The sequence below is a fragment of the Pelodiscus sinensis genome, chromosome 30, assembly GCF_052426305.1.
Source record: "Pelodiscus sinensis isolate ZL-2025 chromosome 30, ASM5242630v1, whole genome shotgun sequence".
NCBI lineage: Eukaryota > Metazoa > Chordata > Testudines > Trionychidae > Pelodiscus > Pelodiscus sinensis.
The window spans coordinates 6,905,324-6,925,313 of record NC_143081.1 but is presented as its reverse complement, the minus strand read 5'-3'; the positions used below and the strand labels follow the sequence as shown (position 1 = coordinate 6,925,313).

At 53.2% G+C, this 19,990-nt stretch overlaps 1 protein-coding gene across 1 annotated transcript in view; it reads right to left on the bottom strand.

Moving 5' to 3' along the window:
- Positions 1 to 19,990, bottom strand: part of LOC149521079 (basement membrane-specific heparan sulfate proteoglycan core protein-like) — a 141,791-nt gene that overhangs the window by 14,241 nt on the left and 107,560 nt on the right. The window contains exons 16-17 of the mRNA XM_089774210.1: positions 14,235 to 14,526; positions 11,007 to 11,013 (exon numbers count right to left, since the gene is read on the bottom strand). Coding sequence (XP_089630336.1) covers positions 11,007 to 11,013; positions 14,235 to 14,526 — 299 coding nt within the window. The remainder of the gene's footprint in view (positions 1 to 11,006; positions 11,014 to 14,234; positions 14,527 to 19,990) is intronic.

The window sequence follows — 19,990 nt, the reverse complement described above, 5'->3', positions numbered from 1 at the left end:
GGCTTGTGCGGCTGAGGTTGGGGATGTGAGGGAGCTGCCCCCACTGAGCATAGACCAGCACTCCCTGCACTAAGAGCAGAGACAGCCATAAGCTGCAGAGCCCGGGGTGCCCCAGGGGAGATTCTCACCCTACAGCTGGGACCTGGCCCAGTGACTCCAGGGAAGTTCCAGCCTTTTGACTCCTGCTGGCATTTTGACCATTCACCCACTAGGGTATCGGTGCCAGCAATGGGCTGGGTAACAGGACAGTGACCAACCCCTCTCCTGACACTACTCACAACAGACCAGTCAAGCAGCTGCAGGGATCAATGTTCACTGAGCATCTCCCAGACACTGCCCAGCACAGTTTTCACTGTCATGAGCTTCCCTGCAGCAGTGCCCACCTGGAGCTGCAGTGCTGTGAGCTTCCCTGCAGCAGTGCCCACCTGGAGCTGCAGTGCTGTGAGCTTTCCTGCAGCTGGCAGCCAAGCCCACTAGGGCGTGTTTGAGATACAAGGAGGGGCCCTGACCAGAACCAGGGGGCAAAGCTTATGAGTCGGGATGGGTCTGAGATTCCCAGTGACCCACCCGCCAAACAGCAGGAAACAGGCTCACCTGTCACTGTGATAGAGATGGAGCTGCTGTTGCTAGAGGAGATCTCTCCATTGGATCCCCATCTCCGGTATGCACAGGTGTAGGACCCAGCCTGTCCCTTCTCAACTGTGAGCTCCAGCCAGGACTCTGCAGTATCCTGGAGGAGTGTGCTGGGGCCCTGCTGCCCTTTTTGGAAGAAGAATCTGTATCCCCCAGCCCGCTCACCGTAAGGAGGGACGCACACAAGCGTAACAGGCTCCCCAAGGGGATACACTTGGTATGTGGCTCTCCTGAAGATGTTAGGTGCTGGCAGCAGAGCTAGGACAGAGGCAGAGGGGTCATTGGGGGACGAGGGGACGCCAGGATGAAACAAGGAGGAAATGAGAAGTGAGAGGAGATCAGCCCTGGTGAAATATAAACAAAAACCAGCCACTGCCCAGTACCTGCCCCTATTCTGGGAAATACCCCACAGAATATACAGCCTGGCTGGATTCTCTGAATTAGTTCCATGCACAGGTCTCTAAGGGTGTGTCTAAACTACATGGCTCCATTGATGAAGCCATGTAGATTAGGATGATTGGCAAAGGGAAATGAAGCCGTGATTTAAATTTAAATGGCTGCCACGCTGGTGGTGCTGGGTCTATGCCCTTGAACCTGAGCCCTCTGTGGGATCCCAGAGCTGGGGCAATCCCCCACACACATGGCCCCACACATATGGGCCTTGCTCAGGGGCACTCAGTGTCATGAGGAGGTGGAAGTTCAGTCTCCATGGTCTGTCGAGCTCTCGCTTTCTCTGCTGAAGTTGCCAGTGAAGGGCTGGGAAGCCCCCATGGTGCTGGGGCAGCTTCTCCCCTATGGCCTGGGCAGGGACCCACCTAAGTGATACCCTGTGACGTAGTGGGGGTACTTGCTGGGCTGTGGTGACCCCTGCTGTCTGGAGCAAGACCCAGCAGGGAAAACCTCGCTAGGCAGAGGTAATGCCAAACTTGTTGAACCAGTGGCCAGACACCCCCCATGGAGAGGAACAAAGGAAGGAGGAATGCTGCCCTGACTAGGGGGCAGGGCTGCAAGGGAATTTAGTTAGTTACTGTGGGAGAGCATGGAGGAGAGCCTAGGAGAAGGGGCTGGAGTTTAGGGGCCCAGTCTCCCCCATCTCAAGGGGGCCTGAGGCATCCTAGCCCAGCTCTGGGACCAGATTACATCTGTGCTGTGCTGTATCCTGGAGAGGCAATAAACTTCCTCTATTCCACCGGCTGGTGCAGTCTGTTTGTGCCATTTCGGGGTGCAGGAGACGGGGAACCCCCAACGCGCCGTCACACTGGTGTCAGGAGTGGGATGCACTGCACCCCGTGGTTGGAGCTTCCAGCGGCGAGCGACAAGGCGCAGGAGAAGCAAGTACCCCCACTACGTCACATACCCCAAGGAGCCATTATCTGGTGCTGCTCTTCTGCCCCCATGGACGTGGCTCTGGACTGGAGCTGCAGCTGCAGTTTCCATGCGAGATGCCTGTGAACGGGCAGCTGGACCCACCCAGGGGTTGACACGGGGGCACCTGGGAATCCCCCTTCCCTGAAATTTCAAACACCCCCCATGTGGGAAGCAGGGGATCCCCCCTCCCTCACTGACTGACCTCCCAACCCACCGTGAGCATCTCAGCAAGGCCAGGAGACGTCATTACCTGCGGGGGTCACCGGCCTGGGGAGACTCTGGAGCGAGGCTGGAGGAGAAGAGCAGAGAGGGGGTGAGAGCTCTGGGGAGGGGCTGGGGGAGCAGGAGAAGGGAGGGAGGTGGGCAGAGAAGGGGAGTCTCCCGACAGACACACACCGAGGGACTGGGAGCTGAGGGGGGCACTTACCCAGCAGAGGCAGGAGCAGAGGCAGCGCCATGCTGAGCCGGTCACTCTGGGCTGGGACCTGGGTTCTCAGCTCAGCTACTGGCCCACTTTGGGTGCGGGGGGGGGGGGACCCTCCCCTCTGATGCAGACAGAGGAAGTCTCAGCCTCAGGTGTGGTCACCGCTCAGCTCGGCGGCCTGACCGAATTCGGTGCTCGCTGCGCAGGGCGTGTGGGGGACGGCTGCTGATTTTCCACTGCTGATGCTGGGGGGGAGGAGCTAAACCAGCAGCCCCTAGTGACTGACAGCTCTGGGGTTAAGCCAGGGATGCAGCTGGGGTAAAGGAAATTCAGCTGAGTTACTCTAGCTTACGCCAGGCCCCATTGACTGCAGGAGACACAACACACTGACTCCAGACCCAGATCCAGCTGGGGCCCTGCCGTGCATTTAAAAATAACACTGGGATGTTCTGATGGGTTGCAAGGAACTTTGGCACAGACAGCGAGTAACGGGGCGGAGGCAGGTTTCCAGTCCCCAAACCCTGACCCTGTGGGATGGGACTGACCCCGCTCTGGGGAACGGGAGCTGGAGGCCGGGCCATGTTCAACTGGAGATGGAGCTGGGGGGTGAGTAGAACAGGGGTCAGCCCGGCTGAGATGGGGGCTGTGTCTCAGCAGATGTTTCCCTCCCAAGACACAGCTGCATTTTAGTTGCTCACTAAAGTGTTGATGGCGTCCAAAGCCCCGTCAGACCCTGCAGATTTTACTCAGACCTGAGACGGGAGTTTCTAGCCCAAAGGGGTCACCTTGTGGGGATAATCCCAGGCACAGAATGAAGGGCCCTTCACAGAACGAGACAGTTCCCCGGCTCTAGGAGCAGCAGTGGGCAATGAGGAAGATGAGGATATTGATGAGGAAGAAGGAGCCTCCCACTGCCAGCTCCAAGACCCAGAATAAGCCAGGAGCTGCAACAGAGGGTCACTGAGTGTGTTTATGGAAGATTAAAATGTAGAAATGCTCCCTTCTGAGAGATGTGCCCTGGATGTTGGGGTGGAGAACCCAGGCCCAGCAGATCACCACAGATGCTCTCCAGTGTCTTGTGTTAAAATCTCCATCCCATTTCATAACCTCATAGAAGAAGGAGACCTCAAGGGGTTATCAAGTTCCATCCCCTGCCCTCATGGGGGGATGGCACAATTGACATCATCCATGATCAATGTCTGTTCAACCTGCTCTTAAATATCCTCAGCGATGGAGATTCCACAACCTCCCTCGGCCATTTATTTACTGGCTGGTTTGTTACTGAATAAACCCCAAGATCATGACAGGGTGTCAGACACAGAGAATGAGAAGGAAACTGACAGCTCTATGGAACTGACTCCAGTGTTTGCCACTGAAATGGAGGACACAACCAGGACGAGCAAAGGCTTCTTGTCCAGGCTGCTTCCTGCTCCGGCACGTCGAATGCAGAAGTTGGGGCCCCACAAGAGACCTAAAATTCCCTGCCACTAAAACTTCAGTGTAAAAAACACTGTAAGGTCACAGATCCCCTGACCTTGCGTGGGGGAAGTTCCAATCACCCAAATGCAAAACCCCTTGAGATGACTCACTTGAGAACTTCTACCTGTGGGGTAACTCCGAGCTCTTTAAACCTTCCTCAGGAGAGATTAGGAAATCAAAGTGTAATTTCTTAACAGCCGACCTTCCATTTCAGGCACATTCACACAGAACCCCCTGCTTTCTAGGACACAGGAATCAGATCATAGTCCTTACAAGGTGTTTTATTAACAAAACAAGAAGGCTACGTCTACACTGGCCCCTCTTCCGGAAGGGGCATGTAAATTTCAGCAGTCGTCGTAGGGAAATCCGCGGGGGATTTAAATATCCCCCGCGGCATTTAAATAAAAAGTAAGAATAAGAGCCACCGGAAAAGGGCACTTTTTCCGGAGGATCGGGGCCAGTCTAGACGCTCTTTTCCGGCTTTTTTAAAAGCCGGAAAAAAGCGGCGGACATTTTTATTTAAATGCCGCGGGGGATATTTAAATCCCCCGCGGATTTCCCTACGACGACTAGTGAAATTTACATGCCCCTTCCGGAAAAGGGGCCAGTGTAGACGTAGCCGAAGACAGACGTGATTGCTACATGTTACAAAGCAACTACAAAAAGGCAGATTGAAAGGACAGATTCATTCAGTTGGTATCGGGGTCACATGGGCTAAGCACAGAGGAGTTGAACCACACCACAAAATAAAAACAAAATGTTTGCGTCTAACTGAACATTCCCTGTTGTACTCACATCTGTAGCTCCAAGATTAGTCTTCCCTTAGAGATGTCTACACTACAAAGTTAATTCGAATTAACAGACGTTAGTTCGAATTAACTTTGATAGGCGCTACACATACAAACCGCTAGTTCAAACTTAATTCGAACTAGCGAAGAGCTTAATTCGAACTAGGTAAACCTCATTCCACGAGGACTAACGCCTAGTTCGAATTAAGTAGTTCAAATTAAGGGCTGTGTAGCCACTTAATTCGAACTAGTGGGAGGCTAGCCCTCCCCAGCTTTCCCTGATGGCCACTCTGGGCACCACCAGGGAAACTCTTCTGCCCCCCTCCCGGTCCCGGAGCCCTTAAAGGAGCACGGGCTGGCTACGGTGCCCATGCCAGGTGCAAGCCTGCCAGCACCCAGCCAGCAGACCCTGCACCCGGCACAGCACGAGCCAGCCACCCGCTGCCACCCAGCCCTCCGCCTCTTCCCGGGACCAGGCTGGCAGCTCCCGGGAGCCTGCCCAGGTCCGCAAGAGGCGGGTGCCCCCCTGGTCTACTGCAGGCATCGTGGACCTCATCCACGACCTCCACACTAGGCACAGGAAAGAGGCCGTCTAGGGCAGGAGAGCTGCCAGCCTGGCCACCCAGGAGCAGGTTTGCATGAAAATCAAGGTGGTCCAGTGAGACCCCCGACCCTGAGCCCTGAGCTTAGAATGGCCGTACTGGGTCAGAACAAAGGTCCATCTTGCCAAGTAGCCTGTCTGCTGACAGCGACCAGCACTAGGTACCCTGGAGGGGATGGACCGAAGACAGTGACCAAGCCAAGGTCTTTCAGAAAAAGGCATTCTCCCTTGTAGAATGAGGAATACCTAAGTCAGTAAATCCTCGCTATTCTTTCCTTTTTTCTGCACAAAAAAGCACTTGAGGTGTGGATGCTCTGCCAGTTTTTTTTTTTTTTTGAAAAATGGCTGTTTTACTTGAAAAAGTCTGTAGTTTAGACATAGCCCAAATGAACCACAGCCTGATTCTCTCTCTCTCTCATGCCCCATTTTCTCTCTCTCGCAATGAAGAAAACCCGAAGTTCATTCCCAACTGGAATTTGTGCAGCTCCTGCTCCCAGGAGCCGGGTCATGTTGAATCTCTGTCTGGTCACCTGCAGAACTTTCCATTGTCATGTGTCTGTTCCCCATGTCGGAACTTCTGGGCAAGGATTCAGTTGCCCCCGAATCTTCCCTTTGTGACACTGAACAGACTCAGATTCTAGTCTCTCTCCTATAACATGGACCTGCCTTCTGCACAGCTGGACAAATTCCTCCCCCCAGTCTCTGCATCTTCAGCCCTGCACCCCACAGCCTGCAACCCCTAATATCCCTGCGCTGCCCCCCAAAATGCTGCTATCTGTGAAAGTAGAAAGAATTATACTGTAAGAGAAAGATGAATTGTGCTGTAATAATTGAATAAGTTGAAGGAATTCTGTTTGTCTTTTAAGAGGAAGAAGAAAAGTATGTTAATGTTGATTGTAGGTATGCAGATCAAGGTGCTAGCCAGATGGGCCTGAGTTTAACAGGAAAAGGAACATTAGGTGTTAGGCAGAAAGCAATTCCAGATAATCAGGGAGATATAGACAGGAGATTGCTGTGTGCTTGATATTGAAATGAAGATACTTAACCATACTGATAATGTGAAGTTTTGCCCCTCTTTTGAGCCTGTTAACTTGGCCTTTTGACTGTATAAATCAAGGGGTTTGAACCTTGTATGGTGCTCACATTTTTCTGGATGCATTTTAGCAGAGCTTTGCTGAAATAAACAGAGCGGTCTGACAAATCTGTGAGTCCTGTCTGACTTTGACATATCCCCTCCTGGGAAGAGAGGAGCTGGGAAGGGAATTGTGCTGAGGAGCAATCAGGACACAATCGGCCTGTCCCAGCAGAGACAAGGGGTGTCAGGGCAGGTTAGGAGGGTCCTTCATTCTCCAGTGCAGCACCAGATCCCCACACTCTGGGGGAAGCAGGAGGCCGAAAGGGGCAGGGCCGTTTCTTCCAATGCTTCAACCCCAGACACCCAGCAGTAGCTAGAAGGTGTTAACGAGAAGTGAGGAGGGTTGCCCGGATGTGGGGAAGGGAGGGGGAGCTTTTCCACTCACTGCCTCTGCTTTGGGATCTCTGCAAAACTTGCTTTTAGTGTCCTGGCTAGTGGTGCTGGGTCTGTGCCCCTGGCCCTGAGCCCGCTGTGGGGGTCCAGAGCTGGGGCAGAGAGACCCCCCTCCACACACAGCCCCAAACTGATGAGCCCTGCCTGGGGGCACTCACTGTCATTGGGAGATGGGAGCTCAGTCTCTGTGGCCCGTCCACCCCTCACTCTCTCTGCTGGCATTGCCAGTGAGGGGCTGGGTTGTGCCCATGGGGCTGAGGCAGCTTCTCCCCTATGGCCTAGGCTGGGACCCACCAAAGAGATGCCACAAATAGCCATCACTGGGACTGCTCTTCTACCCCCATGGACAGACTCTTCTGCCCTCATGGACATGGCTCTGAACTGGAACTACAGTTGCAGATTCCATGGGATACTGTTGTGAATGGGCAGCGGGACTCATCCGGGGGTGACACGGAGGCACCTGGGAATCCCTCTTCCCTGCAATTTCAAGCACCCCCATGTGGAGGCAGGGGATCCCCTCCCCCCACTGTCTGCGTCCTCCCACCCACCACGAGCATCTCAGCAAGGTCAGGAGGCGTCGTTACCTGAGGGGGTCACCGGCCTAAGGAGACTCTGGAGTGAGGTTGGAAGAGAAGAGCAGAGAGGGGGTGAGAGCTCTGGAGAGGGGCTGGGGGAGCAGGAGAAGGGGAGACGTGGGCAGAGAAGGGGAGTCTCCTGACAGACACACACAGAGGGGCTGGGGGCCAGGGGAGGCACTTACCCAGCAGAAGCAGAAGCAGAGGCAGCGCCATGCTGAGCCGATCATGCTGTGCTGGGAGCTGGGTTCTCAGCTCAGCTACCAGCCCCATCTGGCCACAAGGGAGGAGGGGAATGGGACTCAGGTAGTGGATTTCACAGCCTCAGGTGTGGTCACCCCTCAGCTTGGCAACATGACCACATTCGGTGCTCGTTGTGCAGGACGTGTGGGGGACGGCTGCCAATTTCCCTCTGCTGATACTGGGGGGAGGAGCTAAACCAGCAGCCCCTAGTGACTGACAGCTCTGGGGTTGGGCCAAGGATTCTTCTTGGGCAAAGGAAATTCAGCTGAGTTACTGGAGCTTACAGCAGGCCCCATCAACTGCAGGAGACACAACACACTGACCCCAGCGGGGATTGGTGATAGCTCCCCTGCCAGGCCCAGAGCCAGCTGGGGTCCTGCCACATGTTTAAAAATAACATTGGGAAGCTCTGCTGGGCTTCTGGTAATTGTGGCACAGACAGCGAGTGGGGGCAGGTTTTCAATTTCCAAACCCTGACCCCATCAGATGACACAGACCCTGCTCCGAGGAACAGGAGCTGGAGGCCGGGCCATGCCCAGCTGGAGATGGAGCCTGGCTGGGAAAGCACTGGGACGTGAGCAAAAAGGGGGACAGCCCGGCTGAGATGGGGGCTGAGGGAGAAGCTCTCCTGTCCCTCTCTGGTCACTGGAAGCTGGAGGGGAGGTTGGGAGAGACGCTCTGTGCAGACAGTCCGGGGAGAGCCAGGGGACGTGTCCAGAGGAAATCCAAGGTAGAAAAGCATCCAAGGAAGCTCAGAGCATCTACGGTCTTAGCTTCTCACCACAGTGCCCTGGGTCCGCCCCTAGGAATGGTGGACGGGATTCTCCCACAGACGGATGAGCAGCACGGCTGGGTTTGGGAGAATGTCCTCAGAGTCATTGGTCTGTTCAAGATCGGATAGTCCCCCTGCAGAGCCCAGGCTAGTGTGAACGGGCTTCAGATTATGGAGCCAGGGCAGGGATGTAGAGATGTGCCAAGCAGAGTTTAGTTCACTGGCCTTTGAGGGGAGGGAGGGTTTTAATGTGACTTAGCTCCAAAGCTCCTTCTTCAATAGCAAAATGTCCATAGGACTCGCGCTGTGACACCACAACTGTAACCCTCCCAGGACACGGCTGCATTTTAGTCGCTCACTGAAGTGTTTGTGAAACAAAATACAGGACTATGTAGACTAACAAGATGGTTTATTAGGTGATGAGCTTTCATGGGCCAGACCCACTTCCTCAGATCAAATAGTGGAAGAAAATTGTCACAAACATATATACCAAAGGATACAATTAAAAAATGAACACTAATGAAAAGGACAAATCAAATTTCAGAACAGAAGGAGGATGGGAGGGAGGTAAATGTCTGTGAGCTAATGATATTAGAGGTGATAATTGGGGAAGCTATCTTTGTAACGGGTAAGATAATTAGAGTCTTTATTCAAACTTAAGTGTAAAGTGTTGAATTTAAGCATGAATGACAGTTCAGAGGATTCTCTCTCAAGTGCAGTCTTAAAAGGCCTTGCTAGCAGGATGCAGGTAATCAAGTGGTTGAGACAGTGCCCTTTCTGGTTGAAATGGCAAGAAACTGTTTTTTCTTTGTGATCCTGTCTAATATCTGTTTTGTGGGCATTGATCCTTTGGCGAAGTGTCTGAGACGTTTGTCCAATGTACATAGCAGACGGACACTTCCGGCACATGATAGCATAGATTATATTTCTGGATGCACAGGAATATGTGTTCTTGATCTTATAACTCACTTGGTTAGGTCCAATGATGGTATCAGCAGAGTGAATATGTGGACAAAGCTGGCAATGGGGTTTGTTGCAAGGGACGGTACCAGGGCTGGTATTAGTGTGGTATGTCCTGTGGTTGTTGGTAAGAATTATCTTGAGGTTAGGTGGTTATCTATAGGAGACTATGGGCAACGTGCAGCCTGACATGTAAACTGTGGGCCGGCTGATGCTAATGGGTGCAGGAGGGAAGTGGCGCATCCTTCAAATAAGTAGTTTCCCATAATATTTTTCTGTTACCCCTCGGCTGTGTGCCCGAGGCAAGTGCCTCACTCGCCTCGCCTTTGTTACGGCCCCTGCTCCTCCCACGGACACTCGTCCCAGGAGCTCAGGTTCACATTCTGTCTGAGCCTGATAAGGAGAAACCAAAAGTAAAACCTAAAGGGGCCCCAGGCAAACACAGGGACCTGGTTACTACAACAAACACAGCAGGGGCAGAGCTGAGGCATTGGTAACTAGCATCACGCTTAAAAAAACCACCAATTTCAGGCTCCCATTCATTGTGGTGTCAAAAAGGTGACACTGATTTCAGGCCTGGCTGCGTGTGGGAATCCCTTCCCCCAGGGGCAAGAGGTGGTGACAAGTTCACATGTTTGTGTCCACTTCATGAGTCGGGGCAGCAATCAGCCAAGTGTTTTCTCCACAGTTGTTGCACAATTGATTGACGGCTGTCTGGGGTCCTTTTTACACTGGGCAGCCCCTCCTGTGTCAGACGAGTGCTGTACTTCACACTTCAGCCGGTGGCTGTGCGGGGGTTCACAGTTTCAAAGCAAACTCTTAAAAATAACCTTAGGACGTGGGGTGCGGACATTATCAGGGAGACTAATACACAAGCATCTCACAAAGTTTAACCATGGAGCTTTTTATTAACACCTCTGCAGAGCAAACCAGCCCCAGAAGCCCTGGTCCAGTCTCCAGCAGTGAGCATCTCAGTTCTTAGCTAATCCCTGCAGCCAGGGCAACAGTAGGCATCAGATGTGCCAGCATCACACCCTGCCCAGTTTCACTTCTCTTCCGTTGGCTTGACTCCTGTACACTCATCCATCCACATTGCCTTGTCTGGGGCCATCTTGTGTATCAGCTGCACCCACACACCTCTTTCTGCACACCCCATACACACAGTGCACAGGTACAATCAGCACCAGGGTCACATGATCCCTGACATGACAGCTCCATATTCTGACAACAGTGACTTGGCTTGCCCTTGCCACATGGCTCACAAGGGCTGTTGTGGTGTAAAGAGTCAAGGATATATGGGCCCATGGGAGGGGGAAGAGATGCAGGGAGACTCAGACAGTGTCTCCTTCCTTATCTGGCTGCCTTCCGGGTGGGCTTTGTCACCACCTCGCTGTACAGCACATGCGCCTCTGCAGCAGGCTGGGCTCTGTTCTTCCACTGGCTTGTGTGAGCGTCCAACGCTGAGAACTCAATATGTGCGTAGGTGACTTCTGAGCCCTGGTGGGGGAGGACAGAGAAACAGTCAGGGGGAGGGTGCCTGGGCACTCAGTACTTGAATGATGCACGGGGAAGGATCTCTGTGAAATCAGGGTTACAAGGACATTGGAGGATAGAATGAAAATGATCTTTAAATACTGGAGATCTGCCCTTGAAATCAGTGAGGTGGAATTCAGGGACGGACAAAGAACAACATGTAGGACAGAAAAATGAACGGCTGCTGTAAAAATTGAGTTTTGTTGGTGTAAGTTGAGGGTCAGTAATACTACAGGGTCAAGAGAAGGATGCTGGTGAGAGACAATATCACATCTCTCTGGGCTCTATGAATGGGAGTGTTGCTTGTGAGGCAGCTGAGAGAATTCTGTCTCATATTTGACACTGGTGAGGGCTCAGTGGGAGCCCCCTCTCCAGGCCTGGGCATCGCACTTGTAGAAAGATGGGGACAAACTGCACAGAGCCCAGAGGAAAGCAACCGAACTGACCAGATGTTGATACAATACGACCCATGTGACAAGTGCAGAAAAGGGGCCTGTGTAGTCAGGAGATGGGAACGCTGGAGGCAGAATAACCAGAGACAATGTTACAAACAGGACGGCGACCGGCTGTTCTCAGAGTCCACAGAAAGTTTAATTAATCCCAACTTGGCACAATGGGCCAGACTAGAAGACTTGCTGTCTTGGCCCTGCCCTATGTTTCTGGGAGTCCGTGGCAATTTGGGGTGATGGGGAAGGGATGACCAAATCTCAGCCTTTTCTCCTGCCAAAACAAACTTCCCTTTGGGGCTGTTTTCTCCCGTGCCCCCATCCCTCAAGACATGAAGCTGCATCTCAGAACAGGGCACAAGATTCTGGCCATGCTGTTTCAAGACAGCTGAATTGTGCTGGGGGTTTGACTCTATAAATCCAGTCCCGTTACCTGTTCCTCTTGCTCCACTCCTGCACCCGGGGCTTTGGGTGGCTTCTTGTGATGACCGGGATTCGTGTTTCTGGCATGTTCCCTGGGCGCAGATCCCTCGGTGCTTGTCAGAGGCTTTGGAGCTAAAACGGAATAAGAGGAGAATGGAGCTGAAGTGGGGAGCAGCAGGTGGAAATGACGCCTATAGTGTGTGACCCTGAGGGTGTGTCTAGACTACAGGGTTTTGTCGACAAAGGTGGACTTTTGTCGACAAAACTATACCTGGGTCTACACTACTGCCGCGTTCCGTCGACATGACGTCGGCAGTTTTGTCGATGGTGGTAAACCTCATTCTATGAGGAATAATGCCTTTTGGCGACAGAGTTCTGTCGACAGAAAGCGTTATTGCATCTACACTGTCCTTTGTGTCTATACTCTCATGTCAACAAAGCGGCTTGCTTTGTCGACAGAACTGGATGTAGTCTAGACGCTCTTCGTCTACAGCATCTGTTGACAAAGCCTCTGTCGACAAAAGCCTGTAGTCTAGATGTACCCTGAGAAAGCAGAATCCAAACTCAGCTTTCTGTCTGTTGATTTCAGTATGTGTGTGAGTCTGCAGCTTCCACCAGGGCACAAAATTTCTCTGTATGCGTGTGTAGATGTGTATATTTCTACAGTCCAGAGCCATGAAGATTCCTGACTGTTTTAACAGAAGAACAGAAGAACGGCCGTACTGGGTCAGACCAAAGGTCCATCTAGCCCAGTAGCCTGTCTGCCAACAGTGGCCAGCACCAGGTGCCCCAGAGAGGGTGGACTGAAGACAATGATCAAGTGATTTGTCTCCTGCCATCCTTCTCCAGCCTCTGACAGAAGAGGCCAGAGACACCATTTTATCCCCTGGCTAGTAGCCTTTTATGGAGCTAACCTCCATGAAATTATCCAGCTTCTCTTTAAATTATTTTACTCCTCCCTTAACCTTTACCCTCACCACAGCAAATGACTGTAATGCTCATCTCTAACCTCACTGCTATTGGGAAGCCATGACCCAGCTCCAAGGCCAGAACCCCAATCACTTATCACCCCAAACAACCCAAGAAAAATTTGGCCCAGAGACCAGAGTTCTAGCTTAGGACAAGGGGAAACTCAAATTCTCTGCTCTGCCCCCCTCTCTTTCCATGTGAGCTTGGACCCCAAGGGAACTGGCCACCTCAGTCCTGTTAATATTATGGCTCTCATACCTCACTCTGCCCGTGGCAGGAAGCGAGTTGCTTGGGGGGATTGTCAGATGCTGTGGCATTGCCTGGCCTTTGACAATTCAATATAAAATCATGACGCAATAAATGATTTTCTGTCTTTCAAGCTGCATCTAAGGGATGGATCTGGGGAGTGAAGGAAGGTGCCACCAGTTCCCTCAGCTCACAGCAGTTGCAGGTTTTCCTTTCTTTTCCCTCTGTCTAGCGCTGTGTGAAGGGTTATTTGATTGTGTTAAATCAAACAGCTTCTGAGCTGGTTATTGGGCATCATGTGTAATGGAAGCCAAACAGGGACCAATACGTGTCTGAACAGCTACTAAGAGCTTTAGAGCTCGATCTTCTTTTTCTACAGCAGATTTTTAGTTGGGGCTAAAAATATGCTGAACCAGGCAGATTGAGATTTTGTTTCCATATCCACCTTGTGGTACTGTAGTTTGTGGATGTTGGTGGATTAATAATATCATGAAAGAGGAGTTATTGGCTAGACCCCAGGGGGGAGCAGATGGGAGATCACAGCCGCTGGCCACCTTTCACCCACCTCTTTTCTTCCTACAGCAGTAGCAGATCAGAGCAGCCAGGGCTCCGGCTGGAAGTAAGATGCCGCCTGTTATCAGCAGAATATCATGGACTTCAGGTGAGGCTGTTCATGCAGGAGACAGAAACGGGAGGAAAGGACAAATGAGAACATGGAAAAAGTCTGAGACCCACACAGGAATCTGCCCTGTCAACAACTATCCTGTGATAACCCTTCACTGTTGTCCATGGCACAATCCATCTGTAGCAGCCTGCTCCTCATGCCAAAAAGGGGAAGGAAGATCCAGGGGTTCTGGGCCTGCACTGGGGCATGGCCTATGGGGGTTCAATTCCTTTCTGTAGTGCCGGTCCCCTGGGGCACCTTCCCTCTCCTTGCCTCCATTCCCCATCTGTACAATGGACATAGGAAGGCTAAATCCATTAAGTACAGACCCTCTGAGACGTGAACCATCGAAGTACCATACTTAGAAAGGATGTGAAGGGGATTTGTAGATTTTAATCTCCTCTTTGCTTTCTATCTCCATGTGGCATCTGCCACCTGATCCAACCTGCCTCTCCCGGCAGGGCTCCTAAGGATGGCTCTTCTTCCATGGGAGCAGCACAGGGGGCTGAATAAAGGAGTTGGGGTCTCTCACCTGTCCTGAGGACATTCACGACGATGTTCACAGCCTGGCTCTTGAGGGACGGGATCCACCTTCCACTCATGTTGCTCTCGTACCCGCAGGTAAATTTCCCGCTGTCATTAGGACTGGATTGTGGGATGCGGAGCAAGGCGTCATTCACTGATCTGGAGTCAGGCTCCATGGTGCTGATCTCAGACCCTGTGTTCCTGGGGACAAACTCAACTCCGTCCTTGTAGAAATGAAACCTCCTCTCGCCGGTGTCCCCTGGGGCCATGCAGGTGAGGAGCAGGGGGAGCCCTTCACTCACCGCTCCAGACGGGGGATCCACACTCAGCACTGGCTGGGGAGGGGGATCTGTGGGGAGCAGCAAAGGGGAGGGGTCAGCAGGGACATGGGAGGAGAGGAAGTGGCTACTGTGCTCAGAAATCAATGAACTCAGAGCTGACCTGGGCTCTCTCTCCAGAGCCCCTTGCTTCACTGAACTGAGTGGGAGCCAGGATACGGGTGGAGTTTGCTTCCTTCCAATGGGGGTTTTCATCCTTCAGAGGTTTAGGCCCTGGAAGGATCATTCCCCAGGCAGAGTTCTCCCTACCCTTTGCATCTGGACCTGAAGGGCTCCCTCCTGGATCTGACAGTGTCTCCACAGTTCCTTGTTCTCCAGCTGTGCATCTTCTTCCCACCACTCCTTGGCTATGTCTACACTGGCGGGTTCCTGTGCAAGGGTTCTTGTGCAAGAACACGTCCACACTGCCATGTGCGAGATGTGCTTTTCCACAAGAGTGCCCATGGCAGTGTGGTCGCATGGCAGGGATTCTTGCTCAAGAAAGCTGTATGGCTAAAATAGCCATAGGGCTTTCTTGCGCACGAGAGCGTCCACACTTGAGCTTCTTGTGCAAGAGTTAAGCTCTTTTCTTACAAATGTAAGCTCTATTGTTCAAGAGAGCTTACACTTATAAAGAAAAGAGCATAGCCCTTGTGCAAGAAGATCTCTCTTCCCACGCTGTACTGTAAATCTTCTTTCGCACGAGTGAGCGGGCAGTGTGGACGCTCTGCGGATTATTGTGCAAGAACTACCATTCTTGTGCAAGAACCCACCAGTATAGTCACAGCCCTTGTGTGCAACTAAACTGACTAGAGATCAGGCTTTTAATCAGTTCATGCTGGTCCTTGAATGAGTTCTGGTGTCACAGTCAAACTTAACTGCGTTAACCAACTCTAGTAAGTGTCTTAATTTACTAACTGTCTCACTTAAGTGCTATGAAGTTCTTAATTAAGAGGCCATAAACTGATCCATCTCCTAGTAATAAGAGTGAAGAAAGCTGCAGGGAGGCAGGATTCGTACATGTGCCCTGTCAAGTGGGGTGACAGTGTTGTGAGCACCCCACAGCAGTGCCCAGAGCTGTGAGCAACCCCACAGCGGTGTCCTCTTCCCCCAAACTTTACTGGCCTGCTTTAGCTCCCATGCAGAGGGAGCATCTCAACCCACCATAATGTGTCTGAGGCCTGGGCCTGACTCTTACCGCAGTGGGACGGTAGATTTGGTGCCTGTTACACTAAATATCCCCAGATTTCCAAAAGCCAAAGTAGCATCAATGACTCCCCACAAAGCTCTGTGGAGCCAGGGAGTGGTATCGCTGGTGGGTTCCAACTGTCTTGAGTGGCCAGGCTGTGTCACATCCTGGCATCAGGGAGAGATATCCTACCCTGGGACAGCAAACAGCAGGAGAAAGGGGGACTCACCTATCATTGCCATGTTGATGGGGCTGCTTGTCTCTGAGGGGATTTCTTGCCCGGCTATTGTCTTCCAGAATTCACAGCTGTACGCTCCAACGTGTGACCCAGAGAGACGCGACAGCTGCAGGGTGTCGGTGTAACTGTCCTGAGGGGAGGCTAATTTCACAGAGTAGATTTTCTGGCCGTCCCTGAAGAAGCGGATCCCAGACACGGCAGGGACGCCAGCAGCTGAGCACGTCAGGGTCAGGGTTTCCCCAGCGATGTAGACAGGCTGCTGCGGGGACACAGTGAGCTCAGGGACTGGAAAAGACAAAGGGGTCAGTGGGTGGGGACGGTTCCTCCTTGGTGACAGGAGCAAAGGAAGAGGCAGGGAAGCCCAGAGAAAGGAGGGATCCTGGGCACAGACCCAGCCGGCTCCAGCTCCGTGCCCAGGAATCACGTCCCCTCTGGACCATTTAAACACAGCACAGCAGAGATCTCCCTGCCAGGACCCCAGTGTGCCCTGCCTGGTACCTGAGGGGGCAGCTCCTGCCCAGGGCAGCTCAGCCTGAACAGGCTAAGGGAGGGGGACTCGTGCAGCTGAGGCCAGGGGTGTGAGAGAACTGCGCCCACTGAGCACAGAGCAGGGCACCCTGCATGAAAAGCAGGAGGCAGCCATAAGCCGCAGAGCTCTGGGTGCCGCAGGGGAGATTCCCACACTCCAGCTGAGACTTGGCCCAGTGACTCCAGGGAAGATCTAGCCCCTTGGCATCTTCCCCAGTCACCCACTGGGGTTCTGGTGCCAGCGGTGGGATGGGTAACAGGGCAGTGACTGATTCCTCTCCTGACACTAATCGCAATAGACAAGCCAGGCAGCGGCAGGGCTCAATGTTCATTGAGGGTCTCCCTGACAGTGCCCAGCTCGGAGTCCAGTGCTGTGAGCTTCCCTGAATCAGTGTCCCCCAGAACCCAGTGCTGTGAGCTTCCCTGCAGCAGTGCCCCCAGAACCCAATGCTGTGAGCTTCCTTGCAGCAGTGCCCCCAGAACCCAGTGCTATGAGCTTCCCTGCAGCAGTGCCCCCAGAACCCAGTGCTGTGAGCTTCCCTGCAGCAGTGGCCCCCAGAACCCAGTGCTGTGAGCTTCCCTGCAGCAGTGCCACCAGAACCTCCATGTTGTGGGCTTCCACCTAGTAGTGCCAAGTTTCTGAGGACAAGCTGAGACCCTGAGCCCACTATAGAGTGTTTGAGATACAAAGAAGGGGCCTGACCAGAGTCTGGGGGCGAAGCTGGAGTGTCGAGATGAGCCTGAGATTCCCAGTGACCCATCCACCCAACAGCATTAAAACAGGGACTCACCTGTCACTGTGATGGGGACGGAGCTGCTGTTGCTAGAGGAGATCTCTCCATTGGATCCCCATCTCCAGTACGTACAGGTGTAGGACCCAGCCCGTCCCCTCTCAGCTGTGAGCTGCAGCCAGGACTCTGCCGTATCTCTGAGCTGTCTGCTGGGGCCCTGCTGCCCTTTTTGAAAGAAGAATCTGTATCCCCCAGCCAGCTCAGGTTGTGGAGCCTTGCAAATGAGGGTAACCTGCTCCCCAGGGGGATGCACTGTGTGCTGGGGGATCCTCCCGAGGGTAGGGGCTGGCAGGAGAACTAGAAAAGAGGCAGAGGGGTCAGTGGAGGGAGAAGCCAGGCTGGCCAGAAGTGAAGAAGGGAGGGGGGAGTTTTCCCACTCATGGAGTTTCCTCTGGGATTTCTACAGAACCTGCTTTTAGTGTCCAGGTTGGTGATGCTGGGTCTGCGTCCCAGGCCCTGAGCCCTTTGTGGCCCCCAGATGATGGGCAGAGACACCCACCTCCCCGCCTCCACATACAGCCCCAGATGCTCAGTGTCATGGGGATGTGGGAGCTCAGCCTCCATGGCCCGTCCAGCCCTCGCTCTCTCTCTGCTGGGGCTGCTGGTGAGGGGCTGGGTTGTGCCCAGGGGGCTGGGACCAGCTTCTGCCCTGCGGCCTGGGCAGGGACCCACCAAAGAGATGCCCCAAGGAGCCATCTCCTGAGGTTGCTCTTCTGCCCCCACAGACGTGCCTCTTGCCTGGAGCTGCAGCTGAACGGGCAGCTGGACCCACTAAGTGGGTGACACGGGGGCACCTGGGAATCCCCCTGCCCTGCAATTTCAAACACCCCCATGTGAGAGGCAGGGGATCCCCTCCCCCACTGACTGAGTCCTCCGAACCCACTGTGAGCATCTCAGCAAGGCCAGGAGATGTTCTTACCTGCAGGGGTCACCGGCCTGGGGAGACTCTGGAGCGAGGCTGGAGGAGAAGAGCAGAGAGGGGGTGAGAGCTCTGGGGAGGGGCTGGGGGAGCAGGAGAAGGAGAGACGTGGGCAGAGAAGGGGAGTCTCCAGACAGACACACACAGAGGGGCTGGGGGCCAGGGGAGGCACTTACCCAGCAGAAGCAGAAGCAGAGGCAGCGCCATGCTGAGCCGATCATGCTGTGCTGGGAGCTGGGTTCTCAGCTCAGCTACCAGCCCCATCTGGCCACAAGGGAGGAGGGGAATGGGACTCAGGCAGTGGATTTCACAGCCTCAGGTGTGGTCACCCCTCACCTTGGCAACATGACCACATTTGGTGCTCGTTGTGCAGGACGTGTGGGGGACAGCTGCCAATTTCCCTCTGCTGATACTGGGGGGAGGAGCTAAACCAACAGCCCCTAGTGACTGACAGCTCTGGGGTTGGGCCAAGGATTCTTCTTGGGCAAAGGAAATTCAGCTGAGTTACTGGAGCTTACAGCAGGCCCCATCCAGTGCAGGAGACACAACACACTGACCCCAGCGGGGGTTGGTGATAGCTCCCCTGCCAGGCCCAGAGCCAGCTGGGGTCCTGCCACATGTTTAAAAATAACATTGGGAAGCTCTGCTGGGCTTCTGGTAATTGTGGCACAGACAGCGAGTGGGGGCAGGTTTCCAATCCCCAAACCCTGACCCCATCAGATGACACAGACCCTGCTCCGAGGAACAGGAGCTGGAGGCCAGGCCATGCCCAGCTGGAGATGGAGCCTGGCTGGGAAAGCACTGGGACGTGAGCAGAAAGGGGGGCAGCCCGGCTGAGATGGGGGCTGAGGGAGAAGCTCTCCTGTCCCTCTCTGGTCACTAGAGGCTGGAGAGGAGGCTGGGAGAGACGCTCTGTGCAGAGAGCCCAGGGAGAGCCAGGGGACGTGTCCAGAGGAAATCCAAGGTAGAAAGCATCCAAGGAAGCTCAGAGCATCTAAGGTCTTAGCTTCTCACCACAGTGACCTGGGTCCGCCCCTAGGAATGGTGGACGGGATTCTCCCACAGACAGATGAGCAGCACGGCTGGGTTTGGGAGAACGTCCTCAGAGTCACTGGTCTGTTCAAGATCGGATAGTCCCCCGGCAGAGCCCAGGCGAGTGTGAACGGGCTTCAGATTATGGAGCCTGGGCAGGGATGGAGAGTTGTGCCAAGCAGAGTTTAGTTCACTGGCCTTTGAGGGGAGGGAGGGTTTTAATGTGACTCAGCTCCAAAGCTCCACCTTCAACAGCAAAATGTCCATAGGACTTGCGCTGTGACACCGGAGCCAGAACCCTCCCAGGACACGGCTGCATTTTAGTCGCTCACTGAAGTTTTTGTGAAACAAAATACAGGACTATGTAGCACTTAAAAGACTAACAAGATGGTTTATTAGATGATGAGCTTTCATGGGCCAGACCCACTTCCTTAGATCAAATAGTGGAAGAAAATTGTCACAAACATATATACCAAAGGATACAATTAAAAAAATGAACACTAATGAAAAGGACAAATTAAATTTCAGAACAGAAGGGGAATGGGGGGGGAGGGTAAATGTCTGTGAGCTAATGATATTAGAGGTGATAATTGGGGAAGCTATCTTTGTAATGGGTAAGATAATTAGAGTCTTTATTCAAACTTAAGTGTAAAGTGTTGAATTTAAGCATGAATGACAGTTCAGAGGATTCTCTCTCAAGTGCAGTATTAAAAGGCCTTGCTAGCAGGATGCAGGTAATCAAGTCGTTGAGACAATGCCCTTTCTGGTTGAAATGGCAAGAAACTGTTTTTTCTTTGTG